We start from the raw sequence: 24369 nt of genomic DNA on the forward strand, positions 1-24369 counted from the left end.
CTTAGCATTGTGCATTCGTTGCCGATCGATGCGCCAATTAGAACGATCCCCTTAGGGATTGAGGAAGACATTTGGAATCAGGAAAAGAAGTTCCCCACAGGGCTACGACACCTAGGGCCCGTATATGACCGAACATATGGGAGCAAAACCTCGTCGCGGAACCCCGAGTTGCGCAAAGAGCAGCCCACGGAACACCGGGGTTCCGCAAAGATTTTTTCACGGAACCCCCGGGAAAGAGCGACGGAACCCCAAGGGTTCCGCGGAACCCAGTTTGGGAACCTCTGCTATAGAACATTATCCGGTCGCGTCACTGATGCAATGTTTCCGGAAAGATTCCTCGATCCCTCCAGGAGTCGTCATCGCTCCAGAGGGTGAGAGAGACTGGGAGACTGCGGAGAGGGATCTCGGCATACTCCTTACGAAGATCTGGTCGACGGGTTCTGCTGTGCAGCGAATGACGAGAGGTCACTTATTTTTCGTGCGAACTTCTTCTCGACTCGAGCGTGGATATGAGATTCATGGAGTTTCCAGCGCGTAAACGGGACCGGGACGCCGAAGCCGCAGACGCCGAATCAGTAATTCGCTCTCTTAATTGTCGGTCCTCACACGCTCCGCAGACTCACTCATTTTTCGAAAGCCTGCTCCACATCTAGGAGAAAACCACCGGAATTTTGAGATGATTGAGCTCCTTGGACTGATAACGCCCCTTTGTGACTACACGCGACATGGATAGCTTTTCAAATAGATACCCAATACGCAGCCTCATCGAATGTCTCAGCTACTCCTACTTCTTCCCGTGCTTGGACATCGGAGAGAATGAGAAACAGTTGAGCGGTGTATCCGAATGCGCCCAAGATGCAGACTCGCTCCAGAGAACACAGAGGGAAGCGCTAATATGCATCGACGGAATTCGAAGATATGACACTCTGGAGTTCGGGTACTCATTTATACTTTGAGCTTTATTAACTTAATGTATATACAACGAGGAAACAACTTCCAGGGGAACCAGTGTATGAACAAATTGTCTATTTATTTCATCGCCTCTTTCATCGATGCTCTGGACCATTGACTCCCGGATGCAGAAAAGTACAGCCAGCTCCGAAGCGACAGTGTCCTTGTTTGAAAAATTTACACAATGTGCGGGGTGGCCCGCGAATGTTGTTTCTTGCACCACCGCGGCCTCTCCGTCGTTCATTAACCATATGAGGCGGTGGGGCAGGTCCACCCATCGGTGCCCAATGGCCTCCCTCGTTGTCCATCATGTGCATACGGGGCGGGGGAGGGATATGTACAGGGGGGATTTGGGGTCCGGACGGACCACCTGTGGGTATGAATATTGGGGGAACCATGTCTGGAGGAACCAACGGGGGACCTAGTGGAGCCACCATCGGGAATTGAGGCTCCGGGGGGATGATCGGAATTTCAGGTGGCCCCAAAGGTGTAGTGCCGATCTGTGGGGCGGACATATTGGCCAGAAGATTCGAAAGCGCTTCTGGCAATGCAGCAGGTGTCTCCTGGCTTGACCACGGCTCCTCCGCGGGGGTGGCATCGACGTCTTCGAGCGGAATCATTTTCGTTTCAGCCGAGTCGAGCGACGATCGTCGATTCTCCGGGTCGGGTTCCGTCGGCGATTCAGGGATCATTCTTCGGTTGAAGTAGAGAACCTCGAGGACGGTGGCTTGTCGGATCGCCTCGGTTTTCGCCATCTCCGAGTTCTTGCCGATTTCGTGAGGCTTCAGACACGGCTGTCTGTCCTTGACAAATTCTATCAAGCTCGGCATTGTCCACTGCTGCTGTTCCTCCATTCGATCGTTCGGCGCTCTCAGACGCTCACGCTCCATACGCATTTCAATCATTTTGATATCTACGCTGCCGTCCACCTTGATCCCCTGCTGCATGTGATTGATATTGTTGACATTGATTCTCTCGTTGGGATCGTGCTCAAAGTAATGGAATGTTTTCAGATCGGCGTCTTCCTTCCACCGAACGGATTTCTTGACTCGATTCCGGTTCGTGACGATGGTGAGGATTGACTTCACGCCGGCAGGATTGCTGACAACTTCTCCGAGAGTCTGAAGAACAACAGGAATCCCCTCTTCTTCAGGTTCTGCGCTACCTTCTTTTGGGTTAGTTTCTGTGCTTTCGGTGACTTCGTCTTGCGAAGCACTCGACGTCGACTCTTGAGATGCCTCGTCTGGAAAAAATAAATGGCAAATTGTAGCATCATCGTGCCCTCAATTCAAATTTCGAGGATAATCGTGCCCATTCACGATCAGCATGGGTAAAGCTTTCGTAGACTCGTTCTCCGTGCGCCAGCCTAATTAACTTACCGATTTTCGCGGCTTTCTCCGCAGGCTCTTCATTGCTTTCTCCGTTATCACTATCTTCTTCGATGATTGCTTTCCGTGTGCGACTTCTGAGCGTTCTTCGGTTTGAGCTGTTTTCCTCGTCCTCGAGGGTGTCTTTATAGAACGAAAGCTGAGGAGGGGCCTCTTTCGTCTTGACTGGGCTCGTACTGCTTTCCTCGGCCTCGAAAACCTGGTCTGAGCTCTGTTCGTTGTCCTCGTTACCGCTCTCGTCCTTGCTATTTTCTCGCTTCAATTCTCCGGGCTTCTTCGAAGGAGGCGACGATACTTCGCTGAGCTTCCGCTTCTTCTTACCGGCGGCCTGCGTGCTCTTCTCAGTTGGCGCGGACGCGTTCAACGCATTCATGAAACCTTCGTTTTCCATGATGAGATGAGCAGGCTTTGGGGGTGCGATGAGCTTTATGTTGCCCACTTGCTGTTCGGTCTGATTTAAATGAGCATTCATGATTGAAGCGCGAACTCCGCTAGGACCAGAGAGGTTTCGTAAACTTGAAAGAGGAACGGGGGGTTTCGAGAGCGTGCTCGAGCTAGTTGCCGCGGGTTTTGCAAGCTTCTTCTTCTGTAGCTTTGCCGAGCTCGCGTCGTCTTCCAGGAACGATGCTAATCGGAGCTTCGATCCGAATTCCTTGACGGTTTTGGGGCGTTCAGTTTTTGGCTTCCGAAGCTCAGGTGGCGTTGGAGGTCTCGGAGGTATGACGTCTGTCATGTCGTCTGTCGCTTCAAGACCACTTGATGACTTGAGCTTTTTGCTGGAGGTTCTGTCCGAGTCATCGCTCTCTTTGCGTTTCTCGCCCTTCGAGCTGCTGTCTTTCTCTTTTCTACGATCTCTGTCCTTCCTTTCCTTCCTATCTCGCTCTTTATCTTTGTCGGACCTCGATGAACTTTTGTGCTTGTGGCGGTCTTTCTCGTCCTGAATTCGGAAGAAACACTCGATCAGAATGGATCTAGAGCAAGAGCGCTCGGATCATCGAAATGGATTGAGTAAGGACCTTCTACGGGTGCCGCCCCTACGGGAGTCTGATACTGACCTTTTTCTTGTCATCGCTGCTCTTCTTGTCATCGCTGCTCTTCTTGCTACGCTCCTTATCCTTGCGTTCTTTTCGGCGCTCACGATCCTTGTCTTTTGTGTCATCGTTGTTCTTAACCAGCTTCATCCACTTTGTGACGAGGGCGTCTGCTTTTTGCGCAAGTTCTGCATCGTCGTGCTTTGCTAAACCCTGGAAATTGAGTTCTCGATTGATCACGCTGAGTTTCGACGAGACATTGACGAACCTTCGGAGATATTCCGTGGATATTCGTTCTTTACCTTGACGATCTTCGCTATCGAATTCGATTTGAGGCGATCGATGGTCATAGGGAGTCTGTCGAGTAAACCGATGAGTTCCTTCAAAAATGAAGGGTTGTCTTTTGCTTCGTCTATCCACAATAATAATGTCCCCCATCCATCCTGATCAAGATAACTGCAAAGAATGAAGTCGTCAGTTCCTGACTGCATTTACACTTGTGGATACGCATCAGAATATGAGTGTAGTAAATCGAGACCCCGGGGCCCCGCGAAGGGCGCGAGCGGAGAAATTGCTCGATCCGCTTTTGGCAGCACAAGAGAGACTCTCCGAGACGCAGTCGATTGGTTCATTGCACAAGGTCTCGAAGACGCTTCCCGCTTACTTACATATCGAGTATCTGTGGTGATGTCGCTCTGAGTACACAACAATATATACAACGACTGACAAGTTTCCGTGAGAAACGCTTCATTAGACTGCAACAGGAGGAAAACCGTTAGTATCCTTCTCTTCATGTCTCTTGAACACTGCCGAGCGGTCATGTGGAGTGAGTAGTACGTCTCCCGAGGACGGGTCGCAGCAGTCGGAGACCCAACTTTCGCGGCGCTCGAGACGGATTTATATCTCGTTCTGATTCTCCGAGATGAATGTATCCGGCTCTCTCGACGAATATTATGCCGTGCCCATTATTTGCCCGATTGCAATTAGGACCTTCGCTCAGTCTCCGATTCGAGCATTGCTCGACTGTGGACCACAATGAGCGCCTGTCCAGAACAGTCGACGGAACGCCGTGAGAGAATCCCGAACCCGAAAGCCCACCGGCGGATGCGTCACCGTCGTTGTCAACCTCGCGGGTCTGAGCATCGACCGAACAGTGCGCAACCGGAGACAGACTGGAGACCTCGAGGCCTGAGTCTGACTCCGCTCCTCATACGATGGCGGGAGGAATTGCCGAATCTTCAGCGTATCGACTCACTCTATTTCTTCATGCGGATCGGCTCCTGAACATCATGGCACTTCATGCCCCTGATTTCACTGACGTTTGGGAGGACTAATCCCGAATTATTCACGTTTCTCACTCAGAAGGTCTTCAAACTGCACAGGGGAACACTTTCGACACACGTTCGACCTTGATCACAGCTTCCTCAAATTACAAGGAGGCGGATCCGGTTCCGCGATTCTGAGGGAACCGAATCCCTTGAGTTGTCATATTCATTCGACAGGCTCCGTCCCGCCAGTTCCCGAGACTTTGACATTGATTCTCATCGGGATTCCCACTTCCGCACTCCAACCATCGCATCTTCGTTCGAGGGTATTCTGTATTCAGCCCGCCATGCGGTCCCGGCATCTTACGGTTCGACTATTGGAACCCTGAGATATGCCGAAGGCTCTACGGCGCGACTCCCTGACTCGACCCCGCGCACCGACTGGTGCGAGTTTCTTATCAGAGTCTCGGAGCGGATATGTTCTCCGGAGCGAATATGTTTCTTTCGTCGGAGTAATTGTGGTGTTTCTGCTCAAGTCGGATGCTGCTGGCTTGTCACTGCCCTGCTGTCAAGCAAGAAAGGACGCACTCGCATTGAATGGCTTGAACTTTATTATGTGTTGTCTGATGCTTTTGAGGCATCGGTGGCTGTGTATGCTGTGAGGATTCATACGTCACGCTGATGGAAAGGGGGAATCGATGTCACGATTGCCTCGTTCCCCTGACCACCTTCATTTCCCCCGGCCCGATGATATGGATACTATTCCAGGATATCGAAGTCATTCTAGAGACGTACTACTCTCTCCGGACAGACGTTCAATTGGAAATTACTCGGATCGGATTTAGGAGATTGGAAGAGGGGAAAAATGTTAGGAAGCGTGTATACAAACCTAGAGAGTCTCGAAACCTCATCAGCGTCTTTGATGCCGCCATCTTCCGAGAGCAATGGCGACAACGCTTTCAGTAGCTGTCCTGGATCGATCGGCGCCTGGAACGAAGATCGAATGTATTCAATCGAATATACGGGAAAAGCGAGAATCCGCCGCTATCCCATGGCTCATGAGTCTACGGGCATCCGCCTGCAACGTCCTACTCGTTTTGGGTCCCGATCATTGGGGGTTCCTCAGCAGTCGAGCCTGATAACTCAAAGGAAGCCCTAGGAGCGCATACGACACTCCAACCGGTCGTTAGGGTCGAGGACGATCCCGATACGCACTTTGTCCAAATCGGATCATAATCCGTCAGTAACTCGCACGAGAAGCCAACATGACGTCTTCTGACGTCACGGACCGACCTCAGCTCTAGCTCTTTGACCTTTCAAGGAGTAGAGAGCGTTCTGAGCGCGACGCTGGGGACGAGGATTGGAAAATATCGGCTTGCGAAGTGTTCGGTACACTCTTATAGCCTCATCCGAGGAACGAAACTTGTTGCTTCCTCGTGAGAGCGTGAGCGAATGAGATCGAATTGATCGGCAGTGCATCCCGGACAAGGGCGGGCATCGACGCACCGAACCGCTTGAGAACAGCAGAGGATCTCTCGTCGATATCGACGTTCCCCGGGGAAGCGAATTTCTCCGGATCATAGCTCCCCGCAAATACGCAAGCGGATATCGAAATGAAGGATGGGCGTCGGAACGTATAATTGCGCGATTTACCAGGCTAGCGAGACTCTGCGCGAGGAGACGATCGAAATTGTGATTCAGAAGAGCTTCATGCAATTCCCTGAGGTGCACGGTCGAAACTCCGTACCCGAAGGATAGGATGACGCAACAGGCTTCTTTACGATTTTGACTCCTTTCAGAATAATATCATCGTTTGTTCCTCCCCCATGTTTCGGAGATGGCCCTGCTGGGTCTAGCGTGTATCACTCACAGACCTTGTTCAACGTTTCGAACCCGGTTCCCCTGATTATCACTTATTTCGTAATCATCGATATGTCACTTACCATTGATAATTTGGAATGGTCGGGTGTAGGATTCAAGATGATAAATCCTTCCTTCTCTGCGATCTTCCCGGTGAACAGCTTTTCTCGCGAGGGATCGAATGTTGAACCGATATGATCCTGGTGCGACTCCGTTATTCGGCGGAGTACTCTACATCATACAACGATATATCTGCTTCCGCTCAGAAATCAAATATCAGATGTTCTCCTCGCTACTCAAATACCGCTGGGGGTTTCAGTTCTAAAAATTGAGAGCGATGAGATAGATTAATCAGCAGCTCACTGCACGTCCAATAAGCGAGGTAATGAGATTCTCGCTGCTATCGATATTGCACTTGACTGAGCCACGTATTGGATCGAGTGATTCAGGTCTCTGCGAGCTCAGTGAACTTGAACCTAATCTCGCCCTCGCCTGAGCTCTGAGGCGCGCTTCTATGAACTCCGAGCGAACTGCTGCTGCTGCTGCTAAATCAAGTCACCTCGCAAAGCGGTTGGAATGCTCTTGCTTTTCAGTCACGAACCCCAGAGAACGCCCCACGCGAGCTCATCCTGAACTTCACCCTCGATTTTTTTCTCAACCCCGAAGCGATGATTTCCGTAGAGCACGATCGCGGTCTCTCTGAGGCAGCAGGGAATATGATTCGAGAACTACAGATCGGAAGCGGACCTCGTCGCTGGAGGAATTCTCCGAAGGCTCGTTGACCAAACCTTCTGTGGGACTCACTGATAGAGATCGACCTGTTCCGCGGAAGAAACCTGGCCTGAGCTGATCGGAAACGAAGAAATGGAATGTAACGAAAGCTAAGCATGACCTAAAATCTGAGTTCTCCTTATGACTCCTCGAAACCAAGCGGCTTCATGTAGGTGCAGGGGCATGACATGCACATCGCTCGTTTGGGGAGCGCTTAGAGGAGTTTCTATTCCAGTGCGATTTGTGAAACACGAGCCACCCAATCATTGTCGACCGTCTGGAATTACAGACGTAGATTGACGGAAGCGCGGAGAGCCCAAAAAACCGAGCGATTCCTGCTCCACTCCAGCATGCCTGTTCACACAGCGGAGGCCCAGAAGGTGGCTGGAGCTTCGAAATTGACTCAATCTTCAATGGATTGATCTAGCAGAAGCATGAGATACTATGAGCATTGCAAGAAATTAGCAGAAATCAAAAGATCTGACATACTGACCGTTTCGGTTCAACAGGTTCAGAACCGCCAATATCAAGAGTGGTTCGGACCGCTATGCGGGGATGAGCAGTTGCGCTGCTGTTTCGTCTCAAGCCAATCAATCATCAACCAATTGATCGATCGATAACTCTTTCACCCTATCGATCGGCCGCCAGAGTGATCGTCACTTGGTATTCAGTACTCTGCAGTCTACTTTCGTGAACTTCCCCCGCGCCCTGGCGTTGACACGGATTTGGCTTCTTCGATATGGGTCGGATAGGAAAAACCGTGTCTGGGTACTGGTCGGTCTTCGGAGAGTAGTTGCTTGTCTGAATCCGATCAAGCTCAGATCCCAGGCGAAGTACTTGGCGGCCGACCCTGAACTCCGCTCGGATCAAATAACCCAGCTAGCCGTCGGAACCTCGAAGCTCAACAAGAAGCATGGGCTTTAAAATTCGAGTCAGCGCTTCCGAATGAGCGTCTCTAGAAGAAGCGAGCTGGCGAGCGAGCAAGTGAGCAACCGGGCGAAGCGAGCCACCCCTCGGATCAGCGAGGGAGGGAGAGCGACTCGTCTCATCGAACGCTCCGCTCAGGGATGATGAAGCTGTTCGCCGAGTTCTGGCGCTTTGCTCACAGCTCGGCTCTTTCGAATGTCGCTGGCGATATGAGTGAGTGGCGGCTCGACGGAATGAATCGCTAGCTGAACAGCCAGTCAGGGGAGCCTATCTGTCGGCAGCTCGCCTGGTCGCTCGCTCGCCCGCTCAGCGGTTCGCTGGGCTCGGGAGCAGCAGGGCGCGCATGCGTACGAAACCGCCCGAAAGAAATGGCGACTATGACTCACAGCAGCTTGAACTGCTGGCAGACACAATTTTCACACGAGAACTATTCAAAGGATGTGATGAGCAGTAATATTTTCCGTACCGTCGGCGGGAAAGCGATTCCGATGGAGCAGATCTCAATTCTGACAGAGGCACGAAGTCTGCCATTCAATCTCGGCCAGACATTAAGCGGCGTGGCTCGACGACAGCGAGTACAACTGATACCACTGCTATACGACACCTCGATTTCCAAGCGAACTTGATAAAAATCTGAGGTTCTGTACTTGATCACTCAGGAGTCGTTGGGTAGGGTTCGAATGTTCGGACGCTCGCTCGGAGCTCTTCATGGATGTTGCCCAAGGTTGTTGGAGCATGATTGATGCCAACGTAGATTTTCCCCGATGCGACGACTGCGTCGAGGCTTTCGAGGATGGAGACGTTCAAACATTTGCCATATGCTGAAGCAAGGAATATGACCTTGAAGGGAACGGGCACAGCTCACGGATCAGGAGACTCCGATCTATGAACAGAATATGAACGAAAGCCATGCATCATCACACAATTTCGTTATTCAGAGGGATTCACAGGGAGCTGGCCGGCGATAACCGAACGACCGGAGACGCGCTGGCTTCGTCGAAGACAGTTCTTGCAGTCTTTGAGCAGCAGCAGTAGCAGCAGCAACAACCAGGTTGTACTCGAGACGACTGTTGTTGTTGGAGAAGCTGTTTCCGTAGCAGATTTTGTCGATAAGTTGGAGCTGACAATACGGCGATATACGAGCAACGACGCCGCAAGCCACCGAATCAACGCCTCGGTTTCAGCAGCTTTATTCGCGGCGTCGGCTCGATGCGTAGTTCGGCAGACCCCGTGAGGAGCACCGACGACGAGTTAGGCCTAACCGGTAGCACTGATGAGTAACTTTTTCGCCGTACCTAAATTTGTGCTCAATCGAAATATCGACGTTTCTGCCAGAAGGCAGATTGCGTCCTCTTATTAAGGATGCAAATCGTAGCACGAGTTGATTTGCTGTCGATTGAACCTGTGGGAGAAATTCCAGCGTTAGACAACATCGGCCGTCGACGCCATCACTGCAACACACACCTCCTACCCGATCGAAGTCTCTTTGGCTGCGGCCAACAAGCAGGCAACGAGACTTGGCTGCGGGGACACGGCTAAATTTCTACAGATTCTTTTCTGCTGTTCTTGTCGTGCTTCAAAACGCATCCGGCCCAGGCAGGCGATGCTTTCAACTGATTTTGCTATCGACGAGCGATTCGATGAAAGCCTCTCAACATCCGAAAACGAATTCCAATCTCTGCTTACAGCAGCAGTCGCAGCAGCAACAACAACACCTACCGTAGCTGGAATGATTCTGACCCTTCCCTATCATCATACGCAGCAGCGTTACTAGGCGCCACCCGTCGCTCTCAAGTCGCCTTGGCTTTGAGAGAGAGGCGAAATGAGAACAACGACGATCCCGCCGCTGCCGCGCCGACAAGGATCGCCGCCGCGGCCGTTTTTTCTTGCAGGGGGCATTGCATCGAGGGACGATCAATAAAACAACTTTCCCCGATATTTCCAAGCTCCGAAATGTCTGCCTCGCTCTCAGAATAATTCTGTGAGTAATTCATGCAATTCCCGAGAGGCTCTGATCGGAAATAGAAATACGGGGTTGGTATTCGTCTTTAGAGCCGCTTCACCATCGGCTAGCAAATATTGCGTTCATTCGTCAGGGGATGGCGAAACCCGATACGTGAGAGTTGGCATGTGCGATTTTATCGCGTATCTGGTCACTCTGAGCTTATGATCAAGCTGGCGCTCGATAATTCCGCCAGAATTTTTAGGGGAAACGCGTGCGTAAACGCATGCGGGGTAGAATTCTACGTCGATGGCATCTGGCGATGATGATGGGATCCTCAGGCAATGATGTCGATGATTTTTGGTGGACGACTCTTCAAGAAGTGGGCTACTCGAATTCTCGGGAGTAAGGGCTTCTTTAACATCAGGATGGGGCGGACCGAAACCGCCAAGAGCATTGAGATGTACTGCGCTTCTTCTCCTCCGCTTCGTGAGTTGTTGCGAATCAAGCGAGACCAAGCGAATCCCTTTGGTACGATGAAGGGTGAGCCTTCCAAACGGAGCACTCAAGATTTGACAGGACAGGGAGTCAAAAACGTCATCTGAAGAAGAGGCATTCCGTCTGGAGACTACTACCATGACTATCTGCTCCGTGTAAGCGTGGATCCGGGGAAATTCCTGAGCTCTGCTCCTTGGACGAAGCGGGATGCAGCGCGGAGGACTCGATCCCTGAGTTCAGGATCCGCTGCGCTGTCCGGGTGATCTGAGTCCGGAGAAAGATGTCTTCTCGGAATCCTTGGCCCCCCCAACACGCACGTGCTCTTTGGGGCAGCCCGCACACCTCGTTCACCTTCGTCGGTTCTCGGCGACGGGGGCTCTCGAGCTCTCTCTTCATTGTAGCATTTTAACTACCTACCAATGCGTCGAACCGACTTTGGTTCGGGCTCCCCCGGTGTCTTACGCGCGGACGGAGAGATATTGATAACCCTAAAGAGGTCGCACCTCCGAGTATGCAAGCAGCGAGCATGGATCCTCGTCGTATTCCCATCATGAATCATGACCAAGCCAAGCAACGAACACGAAACGGCAGTCGAAACTCCATTCGAACGCAAAAATGTACGCATCGAGGTCCGCGTCTGCCTTCTATCTCCTCTCACGGATCTATGCGATCGATGATTTTCAGAGAGTGCTCTTCAAGTTCTCTTTGAGTCTACCGTCGCATGAGCCCGGTATCAACGGACGAGAGCGTGATGGTGGGTAGGTGCTTTGTGTTTGTCAAACGGATCGAAGGCCGGGTACGGGAGCACAGCGGGACACGTATGGACTCTGAAGATCTGGCCCCTGGTACGAACAGAGTCGGAGTTTTCCCAAGATAGAAATGACAGAAATTAGAGCTTAGAAGAATGGTTCCAGAATTATAAGCCTCAGTATCCTTTTCCGTTCATCTATACGGAAGTACGTGCGTTCTCCAGGTCGGCCTGGGCGTGGAGTGAGCTACTCGTAATTCTCTCTTGCTTTTATGGTGCGAAATATAGTTGCGCAAGCTACAAGAGCTGTCCGGAGCCGCGAACCAGGAAGACCAAGGGTGATCAGTCTTGTCTGCGCCGTTGACGAGGGAGCTGAAGCTGGAGCCGGCAGAGAAGAGAGAGACAACATCGCCTGGTTAGTTCTGCTCGAAGATTCAGCGAAGATCATTGGCATCATTGTCCGGAGCTTTTCTTCGCGATATCTCATCCCTCAGCTTTCGGTCGTCGTATCTAGCTGTGACCAACCTTTGGGAGTCGAATAGATACGAACTCTAGCCGTCTTGAAAGTACGTGAGTCCGTACGAATCCACACCGGGGATATCCGCGCGCGAAACTGCAGGCTTCTGCTGAGCAGAACACCACCGGCCGCTGTTGGGAAGGAAAACAAAGTCATCACGTATAAGCTGGGATTATTGAAGTGCTGTAACTAAGAAAACTCATGGCGCTTTCTTCACGCTGGATCTCTCGCGCATCCTCCATCAGGATTGGTGCGCGTCCGAATTCCTGTGCCGCTCTCATTCCTCCTCAGAGATGCTCAAGTGATCAAGGGATCTCTTGTTTGGGACTTCCCCCCACCGTGAGTCTCTCCGGAGCTTCCTGCGCGAGTTCGGTCTTCAAGACAGAATATAATTATAATTGTCGCTGAGGAAGCCAAGGCAAGGAACCAACCAGCCAGACACCATATCTTCCCCGCAGTTTGTGATGCCGACTATGTTTGCAGCGGTTCCTGTCGAATTCGAGCGTGCTCCGGACCGCCGAGGACAGCAAAGAAGAGCAAACTCAGGACCAAAACCCCGATGGTAATACGAGCAGACGGAAGCCGTATGTCGTTCATCCCGTGGAGACCAGCATACGATACATGAAGAGCAACGCGTATCGAAGGGCTTACGGAGATGATCCGGTGTGGACTCTGTACAGAAGGAACTTCAAAGGACAATTTGCTCCACCAACTCGTAAATCGTGCCTGGTAAGTTCTCAACTCTGTCGACATGAATCACGCGGAACAGTCAGAAATGAGGAGATTCCCCCGGAGGGATGCGCTCGAGCAGAAGACTTCTCGCCATCTGCGGGTATCGTCGCTGACTCCGCGAGTGTTTCCGCTCAATCCTCGATACGACCAAACTTCCGATCGAAAGTCTAATGACATTCACATTTGTATCTTCAGCACAAGAACCATCACTCGACTGGAAGTCCATGTCCAGTGTGCCGCGACGAATATCTCGTCGTGGATTACAGGAACCCGGCCCTCCTAGAACAATTCATTTCACCCTACACGGGGCAAACCCTGACCACCAAGAAAACAGGTGAGACGGATGCTCTGCATGAACGCGGAGATCCGAATCTTCAGTCACAACCACGAAGCCTCATCGTGACGTCTCAGCGTCGCCCTGAGCATCTCATTGCTACCAATGATCTGTTTCAGGTGTCTGTCAAAAAGTTCAGTTCAAACTCGAGCTAGAGATCATGAAGGCTCACGATTACGGTGAGTTTGCCTCCACTGGGCTCCGTCGCTGCTCCCTGTCGAGGCTGTTGTCGTTTCTCCCCTGTGACGGGGGTCATTCCTGTGTTCAGAGGTGGATCGTAGAACAGGCTATTCTTCTATTCCAGGAACACTTCAATTTGAAGTACCCTTCCGAGAATACGACTACGAGGATTTTTATCCGCAACTGAAAGCAACTAGGGAGCCGTATTCCGCAGATAGCCCATGAATGTTCATGACTTGGCGGTGACTCATAGATACGCGTGGAGCATAAAGTCGAAGCAAGTTTGGACATGTGAAATCCCGTCTATTCTTTGCTATGATCTTCAGAGGTTACATCCGTCCTTCGTTGGTACCGTCGGCGTCGCTCGGTCGCCCTTCCCCAGCTAGAGATACTCTGCGACGCAACGTCGGACTGAACGCTCCGTATCCGACGGTCGATGACGTTCTCCTGGGATTAATGATTATAGTTTTCTCAGGATATCGCTCAGATTCGAACACTCTGTGGAAAGAAAGTTAATCTTCCGCTTCACGTCGAGTCTTATACTGGCCGAATAGCTTTATTCATTTCAACAGCTCACCAAGCCCAGCGCACGCGCTGAGGGCTTTCGGTCACATTCTATTCGTTCCTCTCACCGGCCAACTAGTGATGGATTCATAGTTGTCATGCTTGATAGATACGTTAACGATTAATTCTATTTCAACATCATTCCCCTGTAGCTCGACTGATGAGGCGTCTCATCTGGTTGTCGTTTCCAACTTTCTAGTTTCAGCTAAACTACTCATGGCCGTCGCGCGACAGGTCGACCGGCATATATATTCGATTCACGATCCGTTTTCGCTTATTCTCCGTCTTTCGACCATCAATCGGCGAGACAGATCGATGGAAACAAGTTGATGGAAATGCTCCTCCCATCAACAAACAGTCAACTCATCGAACGAACGATAATCTTATATTCCTTTTCTGCGAATTGTTCAACAAAGCATTCGTTCAGAGAGACATATGTAGATACAGCAGCTGGACATACAAAAATATATGCAATACCCTTAGAACTATCAACTCAGAGCTCCCCGTCCTCAAAGGATCAACGTATTCAATACAACGGTCAAATCAGGTTACTAGCGCTTATCCCTGAATTATTGCCGATATAACAGTGGAGGTTCTCGTTTGGAAACGGCCCAGCGGCTCCAAGACACAATCAGTGGCAGTCCATCAAGCAAAACAGCGACAAATACGAAGAATGAATAACGGGAGATGAATAATGATAATAAGTCAATGTCGATAACTGAAGTCGTCCGGTTAACATTTCACTAGGCCGATCAATCGCAGACCGATTGCCGTGAGAGGTCAGCGATGAATTGGCTCCTACAAAGTGCACCTTTCAACAGTCCCTGATCCGCAACCGGGAACATGAACAAATCTGAGATTTCAACAAGTTGGAGAATAACATTACCCTTCTGACTTGCGCAGTGGACGACGCTGGATAACAGATGGTTCCAGGTCGTCCGCCAGAGTTTTCCTGCGACGTCAGCATAGATGCGTTTTTCCAAGTCGTAGCTCGTTCTAGGTTTTCGAACACTAGTTCACGTTTCACGTACTAGACAAACCAAGCTCGCTACGGTTAGAGTTTTCTGAATAGATGAATGACACCCGGCTCGGACACCGCAGTCCGCTGCTCAGCGGGGCTCGTGGACCTCAGGATCGCTTCCTCGTTCCTATGTGGTTGAAGGATTCCGGCACTTGAAGATGAAATTCGCCTTGCGGTAGGCGGCGGCACGCTCTGTATTTTCTTTTAAGGTTTTTTTTAGTTCGATCTCAGCCCCTCTTGGAATCACCAGAAATTTCAAAGGCCGTCAATTAAGGGTGTTCCAGGAGGTGACAGCATGTGCTGGATGAGGAATCGGACGATGATTCGTCGCTTCGAAGGAACGCACTCCAAGACATGAGGTGATGATTCTCGATCCGGCTCCTTGAACAGGCAAGGAAAGCGCCCTGTTGGTGAGCGCAATGAAAGACAAGCGGTGTCGGAGATGTGGATCAGCTTTCGGGGGAAGAAAGATGTGCTTCCCCAGACGCAGAGAAGCTTTCGCTCGAGCGTGCTCACGCACAAAAAGGATACGGGATTTTTTTGGAATCTTACTGAAGATTTCCCAAGCCCCGCAGCGCACCGGATGTCATTCAGCTCTTAACGATGAAGTCGCACAACACAAAACGAATAGATTCCAGGATTTGGCTTTATGCACCTACTCCCAGGATCGCGAACCCGTCCTCGTCAGTATTCCCTTTAGAGATCGTGGCCGAGACGGTCGAGTTCCGCCAGGAGAAAATCGATGTCTTCTTTCTTTACGGCGGCGTTGGACACGATGTTCCGGAAGAAATTGGGGAGATGCCTCAGCGGCTGATAAGTGATCATAAGGGATCCAGTCGTCATCATTCGCGCCTTCAGCTGGGCGGTGATCTGGAAAGACAGATCCCACGCTCAGCTAGCGCGGCAATATATATAGCGAGGCGAAAACTTGGAAGTTTGTGATTGCCGCTTACCCTGCCGAGCTCGGCGTTCCTTTCTTTGGTATCGGGCTGATCCCTCAGTCGTTCCGGGATGTACCAGAAGAGGACATTCACCATTTCGGGTTCTTGAATGAGATGGAACTTCTCGGGCATCTCCTTCATCCTCTGCACTAGATAGCTGGAGGACAGACAAGTCATTTTGAACAACACGAAAATCGAGATTCGGCATCCGATAGGTCAAATCGAGTAAGATTCATTCCGTGAACGTACTCGGACATTGCGAACAAGTGATCGATGTGCTGCTCGAATCCTTCGTTTCCTTTGCCTCTCCACATAAGCCAGAGTTTGAAGATATCGTTCCGGCGACCGCACTGAGGTACTTTGTCACCAGTATCGAAAGACACGTCATAATGTTTATCTTGTTGGAAGAGATATTCTGCGCACATTTGATTGCAGCCGAGAAGAATTCCCTGTACAATTATTGCTCAACGTCAGCTACTCCGGATCAATGCTGCTATCGTCACACCGTGCTCGAAGAGCTCTAAACTCGATGTTCGACCCTTCAAGGTCAAGAAGATCTAGCGACTCACGTCTTGTTTGAAATGGATACTCGAGCACTGAAGGTGAGTGCCCATGAGTTTGTGCGGATTCCAAGTCACCGAGTTCGCCCTTTCTACACCCTCCATGAGGCGACGGTGTTTCTTCGAGAGAAGTACACCCCCACCCCAGGCCGCCTGTTGGGGAAAGATCAGAATTAGTGGCAACAGCCATAGAGACAGGTTCTTCACAACCGTGTACTCTTCCTCGTTCCGCCAATAGTCTTCAGTGTTCTCCTTATCAGTAAAAAACTCACATCGATATGGAGCCATATGCCGTACTTCTGGCATAGCTCGGCTATGGGTATAATGGGGTCGAAAGCTCCAACGACAGTTGTTCCGCAGGTGCAATTCACGAAAAAGGGAACCTGTCCCCTGGCCTTTGTGGCGAGCACCGCTTCTTCCAGTTTGTCTACGCGCATACGACCAATCTCATCGACGTCGATCTGAATGACGTTGTCCGTACCCAGACCACACGACGCAGCCGCTCCCATCGCTGAGTAATGGCTCTGTGAATTTTTGAGAAATGCTGTGCTCAGTGAGCAGATACTCGACAGCGTCAGAAAGGACGCATGCTTTTCACTCTACGTCGCTCGACTCACATCAATCGATGTGTACATTACGAGTTGAGGTAGCGCCTTGAGTCCGAGTTTTTTGTAGTTTGGGAACATCTTATGACGAGCACCCATGAGCGCATACATGTTCGCTAAGGAGCCGCCGGGAGCGAGGATGGAGTCGCCGTGAACGAAACCTAGAAACTTCCGCATCTCCTTCAGCACGACGTTCTCCATCAATATGAAGACAGGCGCGATCTCATAGGTGAACCTGAAATCGGAGGAGTTCTCCTTGTCTGGGAATTTTCTCGTTGACACACCGAAGAACTAGAGATTCCGTACGGAAACTGAAAGAACTGGGAAAACGTACATATTCGTGTTTGCCGCCGAAGTCAGCCATTCTCCGGCGAGCGATAGGATATCCAGTCCCGAAGAGAGTTGATTGAAGTAGTGGGGATGGCCCGTCTTCACCTGCCATTTCAAGGTCGAGCGGCAGTCTTTCAGGAGCTGGCCGAGGGGCAATCCTTTCTGAGGGATATCGAGGTCCAGGATCTGCTCAAGCTCTTCGGGCATCTTGAAGTCGAGGATCTTCGATTTGCGATCGTTCTCTTCATCGATGTATTCGAGAAGGATTTCGACGACCTTCATGAGGAAGGCACGGGTTTGTTCTTTTCCATCTTTATTGATCGGATAGATGTCTGGGAAATAATGTAAACTTTGTGGGTCATTGTTATCCATTACTGGCATATTCCGAGCGGCTGAAAGAGCACAAGATTGTGGCTCTGTTTCGAAAATTCGATCGTATCGATCGTTCCTCTCGAGGAGCCATCAACCCGTGGTCCGCTCCTCTCAGATTTGGGAGGAAAATCGAGGCACGTAGCAGATGTGGGGGACCCGATATCGAATCCGTTTCTAAAAATACACCTCCGGTCCTGGGAGGACTTCTATCGCGGGGAGGGCTGTGACGTCATCGGATGACGTCAACGCCTCCTCCGATCGCCTCAATGGCTGGCCTGGGACACCGAACGTGGTAGAAGCGTTGAGCGTTTTCCTGCCCTGAACCCTCTTCCCCGAGCTCTCAAGGGCGCTCTCGGCAGAGGTCACCCAAGCGTGAAGGCAACGAAAACGTTCCGTGCAGACTTTCCGACATTATTTAGCTCAATTATTAATCCGCGATGCGTCGCGCGACAGCTCATTCAACGCGAGGAATTGTATCCTATCGAGAACGCAATACACGACACCAATGCGGTAAACCCAAAGACTTCGTTTGTGGCGAGAATCATTGCTTTGAGGCGAGATGTTCCGCCAGAAGCGGTGGAAAACGAGGATCCGTTCCGCGCTGGATTCCGAGACGCATCCTGGAAAATCGTTCCCGGAGTTTTCGAGCCAAATCGGAGCTCCAGCTGATTCCTGCACTCCTTTCTCAAGTTGCGTCTCGATACAGTCGTGGTTTTGGGTCACCTCTGATGACCTGAACCACGTTTCACCTCCACACGCCCTACTGGCCTCGTTCCCGGCGCTTCACCACGAGTTTCATCGCTGCTCTCCAGCGACTTTCGCCGTAGACCGCCTCGGCCTGAAGATGATTCGGGTCCCAGCCACGGATCCTCGGGCCTCCTACTCGTCGACGGTTGAACTTTCCTTGACAGCGCGTAACCGCTGATTGCCGTGGCTGGCTCGGGTCTGCGTCTCCCGCAAACTCGTCTAATGAGTGATTTAAAAATTTCTCGCATGCTTCAAGGTGCATTTGAGGTGTCGAATAACTGACCTTCGTGACCAAGGGTCTCGATGTTATCCGCCATGATGATGTCGTTGGTGAAGACGCGCTCCGGGTCTGAGACGGTCGCTGACTGCTTCTGAGAGAGCTCTCCCTGTTGGTCGCAGAGACGGATCTTTCCGTTCCCCTTGCCAAAGTCCCAGCGAAGCTCACCCGCGAAGTTTGTACTCCGCCGAGCTTTGGGAGCTTCGTAGTCGGGCCAAGCGGCTCGCTAGCAAGCAAGCGCTCCGAACTCGCTTGCCAATAGGCTTGCCAGTCAGCCTCGCCGAACGCTTGCTCCTCCGGCCGCTCGCCCGTCCGCGTGCACGTACGAACTAGAGTGCCAAGCCGGATCCGAGTCACAGCGAAGCGAAGCGTTGCTTCACCGTCTAGCCGCGAAGTCCTCGACGAAGTACTGCCGACCCGCTGCGGAGGACTGGGCTTCGATGGAGGTGCGGCGACCGGACTCGACTTTTTCAGAATATGGTGGCGATAAGAACACGTACGATTAATCTCAGATGGTATTTCCCCAGGAAAGCCGACCGTCAATTTCCCAATCGTATGCGTACATCGTTAGCCAAAATATCCGTAGTCGTTCTGAGATGCTCGATTAACACTTCATTATCTTGTAGAGCATGAGGATTCCTCAATTCGGTCAGCTGATCATCCGTGCAGCCCAGAGCTCATCCTCAATGGCTCACCCTTCTCAGTTTATTCAGTGACATTCAGATGACAAGGACGGACTCGCTCAGAACACACGACTAACTGCGAACACTTGTCGGCTGGTGTTCGCATCTCCCAAACATCTCTTCCCGAATGATCGTAAAATTCCTGATATACGACGTCTCTTGAAGCACTCGGTCACCTTCATGCTTTCCGGGTTGGTTCGCGATTCTCCGAAGTGGCTCGAAAGCTGCGAAACCTCAACGAAAATGCTCGAGCGAGGACGGTCTGGCATAGAGTCTCCACGAACGGAGGGGAATTCGTCACCGAAGCTTCTTAGCGTGAACGGCTTTCATTCTCCACTCCAGGCTAGCCTGCGTCTCGAAGTCCTATCACATGCCCACGGTTTTCTAACTCATCTCGTTGAAAGCAGACCGGGGTGCTGGGAAAGCCAACAAGCATTGTGCTCATGTCCATGGGGAGCGAGGTTCGAGCAAGGTCTCGCTCTACCAGTACCGAGTTGAATATGGGGAGAATGTTGAGCCACCGACTGACTCCGTGGTGTACGTCCTACTTGTTCGATGGGCAGCTTCATGACGGAAACGGAGTTCTGCTCCAGCGTTGCCTTTTTTGAAGGTCACGTCAACAGGTGTCCCGAAAAATGGTCAGGCTAGACCCGGGATTGCATCGGGGGCCGTGCAGAGATTGGCCGTGCAGAGATTGGCCGTCAGTGGCGAATACCACTTCCTCAGCTCCCGTTGCCCAAGAACTACTGAAACATGTTCAGAAATACTCCTTGTTCGGGCCTTCGGAATTAAGCAGGAAGCGAGCACCCAGGGAAAAGCTCCACAAAAAAGAGCGATGCAATCACGGATGCTGAGCGAGCCTTTTCTCAGATTAATAAGCTACGCTGCCCGGAGATGATCCTGAGCAGATTCGAACGACTATCTTGACGACGTTCTACCGGACAAAAACTCTATTTGACGCTCTTACACGTTGTTTCTCATATTTCCAATACAGGCTTCGGAGGAGACGCGATCACTTGAGCATCTCCGGGCCTGGCTCGAGGGACTCCAGTCCCGGGAACTCGGACATGAATTCCTCCTTTGCCATGAATGAATGCGTTGATTAGTTCGGGGATGGGTTCGGGGATGCATCGACGGACATCTATTTGCGGATCCGACTTTTCATGATGACGCTCTCTCCGGAGCTCCCGCGTATCGACTCCCCATATTGTAGTTTGACGTCATTGGGAGCCCCAGTGAGAAGAAGTTGTCACGCAAGCCCTCGTAAGCTCTTCAGGAAACGCCGCTCCCGACAAGCGGCTTGGGTCATTCCAGGGGACTAGATGAAATGAATGTCGACAGAATGCGGAACGTTTGGAAGCTTCTTAGCTCGGATAACGAAGGCGTTCGTTTCAGAGGGAGAGAAACAATCAGAGGGCGTGGCGACGCGACGGAATCACAGAATTCTTATTCAATACCAAAGAGCAGCAATCGTCCGTAATCATCGATATTGGATCGAGGCTCGCTCGCTTGGTCCCCGTTCTTGAATGAACTCAAACAAAACTGCCGCGGCACGGCAGTCACTTTCTCCAGAATTCGGAATCCCCTGTCGGTGGAGATCGAATGACGGATTCCTATGCCAGAGAAATGCCTTGGGTCCGTCAGAGAGTGTACGGAAAAGGTCAGCTCGACGTGTCGAACACAAGATTTCCTGCAGCCGCGAAGCTTCGCCTAGCTCCGCCGAGATACTCAGGCCAGCCTCGTGAAGGCCATAGACCTCGATGCGGTGTCAGCCATTGATGTCCGACATCGTCCTGAGATCGTCGCCGAACTCCAACGACCCGACCTCTCCTGGAATCATTTTCGCATTCTCCCCCTCGGGAGCCCAGGATCGAATTCCCATCCTGAGGAGCTTTTTCGCTGGTGTTTTGTGTCGATATCTACAAGAAAAAAATGCCTGGTGCCGATATGAATCCACCGCTTCCCTTGAACTCCTGGGACGGTTCGGAAGATTTCAGCCGGGATGCAGGAATTTCGGTTCGCGATCGCCGAACCATGCAAGCTATCATTGAACTGCGGTTCGGACGCCACACAGCATCGAATGCGATCGAGCGGGATCGATTGATCCCATGCGTGACCAACTTAAATCGAGGATTGTACCATCGCAAAGGAATATGATAATCGACCAGAAACCCTGTATTCGACCTTTTCTGTGGATACCCGTCAGTCATACGTCGATTGGTGAATAATTATTCCCAAACGATTGATTGTGAAGACGTTACGCAATCGGGCTCTCAGCTACTAGAGATCTGATTGAGAATTCGAACGCCGGGGCCGTTAGAGCGGGTGCGCCATAGACCGTCTCACAAGCGCCGGGAGCACGTAGACGGAAATTCTTTTGGGACCATTGCGAGAAATTGTGATTATACGGGATAGTTTCCCTCTCACGTCGGTCAGACTACGGCCGTGTTCTGAGTTTAATGCTCCGTGTGATGCCGAACGGAAAACACACCATTGAATGACGAGCTGATGGCGCGGAGGATCGATACGACCTGTCACGGACAGAGGGGTCCGTCGCGTCATCCGTTTGCGAAAAACACGCACCTCGCCCACTCAGTACTCCATGCAACCAGCACATAACATTCACTGAGAGATCGAGTCGTGGACGAGTGTCAGTGATTCTTTTAGAAACGTCAATATCGCGGATAATCCGCTATTCTGGTCCAGGACAAGCAGTCCCATTCATAACATATTTTTGAACGTCAATATATAAGCTCTGGGGTGTGCACCCGCGTAGGTACACCCATCAGCGCAGCGCTGGCTTCTTCAGCGCTGAGCGTCAGCTGTTTCTCCATCAGCCGGTCGAGAGCAGAGAGATGTTGAGAATACTGTGATGGAGCGACAACAGCGAGAAACGCCGATCGACAAGACACAAGCATCACGACAACGAGGCAGCCTCAGCGCTCCTCGGAAACTTCAGTGTCCGGGATCAAATCCCCAGTGTTTATCAAGATCCCAGTAACGATCGGAGGCTCAGTCCCTCTATCGTTAGCATTCCATCATCTCCAGAAGGTTTGCCATCAATCTGGATATGTCCGAGATATATGTATTCGTTTCGCGCAGCGCACCTCGCGTGGATTCAAGTTCAAATCTTGTGTCTTCATTACCACACGGTCCGAAACCGTGCTAGTGTAGTGCGCTTGCCACAAACTGGTGTCAGAAGTGGGGTTTCCAACATCGTCGGAGACCCCACGTTAATGAGGGTGAACAGCGCTCCCGCCGCCGCCACTGTCTATTCAGATGCCACTTGCCAGACTGCCAGATTCGCACCCCATCTTGTCCACCTACCGGGGGCTATAGCGTAGTTCTACGCCGAAAAAATGACATGATAGAGTTCAAATCATCAGCGAGTGAACTCCGTATCCGCTGGGACGGAGAACGGTCTTTGCTTCGCTGATTTGTGACAAATTTCGATGAAGTGTATTATGAACATGACGATCAAGGAATGGACAATGGCACTGCTTCTCTTTGGATTGGCATCTCAGCTTCCCATTCCGGAGGTTCCTCGGCTGATGAATGGTCCGATGCGTGATGATTGGAGCTGGAAAGGTCAGGTGTTCTGCCACAAATGCCTTGGCCTGCCAATTTGAGCTTTTTCCGAGCATATTCGCCCCGGATTCCGGAAATTTCGAGAGCAAAAACCGGTGTTCGATCGGGAGGTCAGGGTTATATGTGCGGGGGAGAAGGAATTCCACGATAATCTTCCAAGCTTGAAAACAATAGAATGACGGGGTGCGCGTCGGTCGGAGAAAGCTCTAGGCAGGCTCGTCTCTGTTGGGAGCAAAGTTGTGGTTAGGTCTCGAAATGGCGGAAACTTCTTGCGGAGCGGAAATATTCCGGACTATCATTCGGTGAATGCGGCTTTTTCAGTGCCTCAGATGTCCAGATGATGAAAGGGATCGACAGGTCCGCTATGGTATTCCCGGCGGTCCGTTGAGAAAAGGGAATCGAATTCATAAATAATAATCGTCGAAAACGGTGTCTTCATCAGGTTATTAAAGAATATCTCAGTACCGCCGGATATTGCACAAATCATTCATTCTGATTACATTCTGTGGGAGATTTGACTATTTCCGGGTTAATGCTCCACCTCAAATTTATTCATAGGGTGATGCCATGCCAGAATTATCGATAGTGACCCGTCAGCATCGCCTTCCCAGCGGGGAAACAATGGATGCATATGATGATGTCTAGAGCGACTTCTCAATTTTCTCAAAAACTGCTCAAAATTCCCGATTCTCAACTTCTCAATACTTCAACGTAAGTGATTCTAGCATACGGATTCAACGTAGAGCCGGTACAGTAGGGCCCCAAGCACACACAGCTCAAGTCCGTCGTCTCCGGATTCCTGAAAAATCGAGTAGCGATACCTCGGGAGGTTGATTGACGCAAGTTATCGAGAGCCAGAGAGCTCCTTCGGGTGAATAGGATCATCACAAGAACATTCTAACGCGATCATCGACCTGAGAGACGTGTTTCGCTCGAGAGCGAAGCCGCGAATCGAGTGACTTCGCTTCGAAAGGCTTCCAGAGTCTCTTCATGATTTCAGGGTCAGCGTTCCAGTTTGATGCGATCACTCTTTCGAGGAGAAACAGGAAACTTGCGAAGCTCCAACCCGAGGATGCCGTGTGCATCCAACCAGCGTAGTCGACGATTTCTTTGGCGCCGGAAGTTCCATTCTCCTCCAGGTGCTTCACGTGAATCTTGTATCGGTGCCTCGCCAACGGTTTGTATCCGAAATCTCCGCTCACTATGTTGTCGTAGTTAGTCGGTACCGCAGTATATGTCTTCACTTTCATTGCGTGGAACAATCCCGCTTCCATGAGATCGTGAAAATAGAAGTTGCCCCTCACGGGGCACACTCGGGTCACCGTGAAGGGATGTACGATGGGCGAAAAGATATACCGGCTGCCCATGATGGGTCCGGCATAAGTATCCTTGAGATATATGTTTGAAATTGCCTTGTGTTTGATGAAATAGAGTCCAGCTTGTGGGAATTCGCTCCTGAAAAAATCAAGGAAGGGTTTCGAATCCATGAGATCGATGAGACACAAGTATCTGTAGGTGAAGAGCTCGTACGCAGTTT

General features: G+C 51.2%; 3 protein-coding genes across 3 annotated transcripts; 1 reads left to right on the forward strand and 2 right to left on the reverse strand.

Annotated features, from left to right (window-relative positions):
• Nucleotides 1-1046: 1046 nt before the first annotated feature.
• Nucleotides 1047-9934, reverse strand: LOC100901976 (serine/threonine-protein phosphatase 1 regulatory subunit 10). The gene is made up of 9 exons (XM_003743671.2): nucleotides 9913-9934; nucleotides 9489-9595; nucleotides 6579-6816; nucleotides 5525-5622; nucleotides 4039-4125; nucleotides 3673-3826; nucleotides 3395-3583; nucleotides 2331-3276; nucleotides 1047-2194 (listed from the first exon to the last, which is right to left on the reverse strand). The coding sequence occupies exons 3-9, from the start codon at nucleotides 6579-6581 to the stop codon at nucleotides 1047-1049; spliced, it is 2625 nt and encodes an 874-aa protein (XP_003743719.2). The 5' UTR covers nucleotides 6582-6816; nucleotides 9489-9595; nucleotides 9913-9934.
• Nucleotides 9935-12013: 2079 nt separating this feature from the next.
• On the forward strand, nucleotides 12014-13434 carry mRpS18B (mitochondrial ribosomal protein S18B). Its single transcript, XM_003743612.2, has 5 exons — nucleotides 12014-12237; nucleotides 12382-12627; nucleotides 12826-12964; nucleotides 13084-13143; nucleotides 13269-13434. Exons 1-5 carry the CDS (start codon nucleotides 12100-12102, stop codon nucleotides 13367-13369), a joined length of 684 nt encoding a protein of 227 aa, XP_003743660.1. The 5' UTR covers nucleotides 12014-12099; the 3' UTR covers nucleotides 13370-13434.
• Nucleotides 13435-13677: 243 nt separating this feature from the next.
• Gad1 (glutamate decarboxylase) lies at nucleotides 13678-18651 on the reverse strand. Its single transcript, XM_018639665.1, has 8 exons — nucleotides 18568-18651; nucleotides 17170-17497; nucleotides 16848-17070; nucleotides 16503-16754; nucleotides 16240-16383; nucleotides 15920-16119; nucleotides 15683-15827; nucleotides 13678-15599 (listed from the first exon to the last, which is right to left on the reverse strand). Exons 1-8 carry the CDS (start codon nucleotides 18599-18601, stop codon nucleotides 15426-15428), a joined length of 1500 nt encoding a protein of 499 aa, XP_018495181.1. The 5' UTR covers nucleotides 18602-18651; the 3' UTR covers nucleotides 13678-15425.
• Between the last annotated feature and the right edge of the window lie 5718 nt (nucleotides 18652-24369).

This window comes from Galendromus occidentalis, unplaced genomic scaffold, assembly GCF_000255335.2.
Source record: "Galendromus occidentalis unplaced genomic scaffold, Mocc_1.1 scf7180000077450, whole genome shotgun sequence".
Taxonomy (NCBI): domain Eukaryota; kingdom Metazoa; phylum Arthropoda; class Arachnida; order Mesostigmata; family Phytoseiidae; genus Galendromus; species Galendromus occidentalis.

Bases quoted from the DNA above. Each gene is read 5' to 3' on its own strand.
- LOC100901976 (XM_003743671.2), bottom strand. The intron at 4,126-5,524 runs GTTTGTATACAC...CTCCTGTTGCAG, and splicing joins GAGGTTTCGAGACTCTCTAG to TCTAATGAAGCGTTTCTCAC. The intron at 3,277-3,394 runs GTCAGTATCAGA...TTCCGAATTCAG, and splicing joins GCAGCGATGACAAGAAAAAG to GACGAGAAAGACCGCCACAA.
- mRpS18B (XM_003743612.2), top strand. From the start codon at position 12,100: ATGGCGCTTTCTTCACGCTGGATCTCTCGCGCATCCTCCATCAGGATT. The intron at 12,965-13,083 runs GTGAGACGGATG...GATCTGTTTCAG, and splicing joins CCTGACCACCAAGAAAACAG to GTGTCTGTCAAAAAGTTCAG. The intron at 13,144-13,268 runs GTGAGTTTGCCT...CTTCTATTCCAG, and splicing joins CATGAAGGCTCACGATTACG to GAACACTTCAATTTGAAGTA.
- Gad1 (XM_018639665.1), bottom strand. From the start codon at position 18,601: ATGGCGGATAACATCGAGACCCTTGGTCACGAAG. The intron at 17,071-17,169 runs GTACGTTTTCCC...CTCCGATTTCAG, and splicing joins TCGGCGGCAAACACGAATAT to GTTCACCTATGAGATCGCGC. The intron at 16,120-16,239 runs GTGAGTCGCTAG...ATAATTGTACAG, and splicing joins GTATCCATTTCAAACAAGAC to GGAATTCTTCTCGGCTGCAA.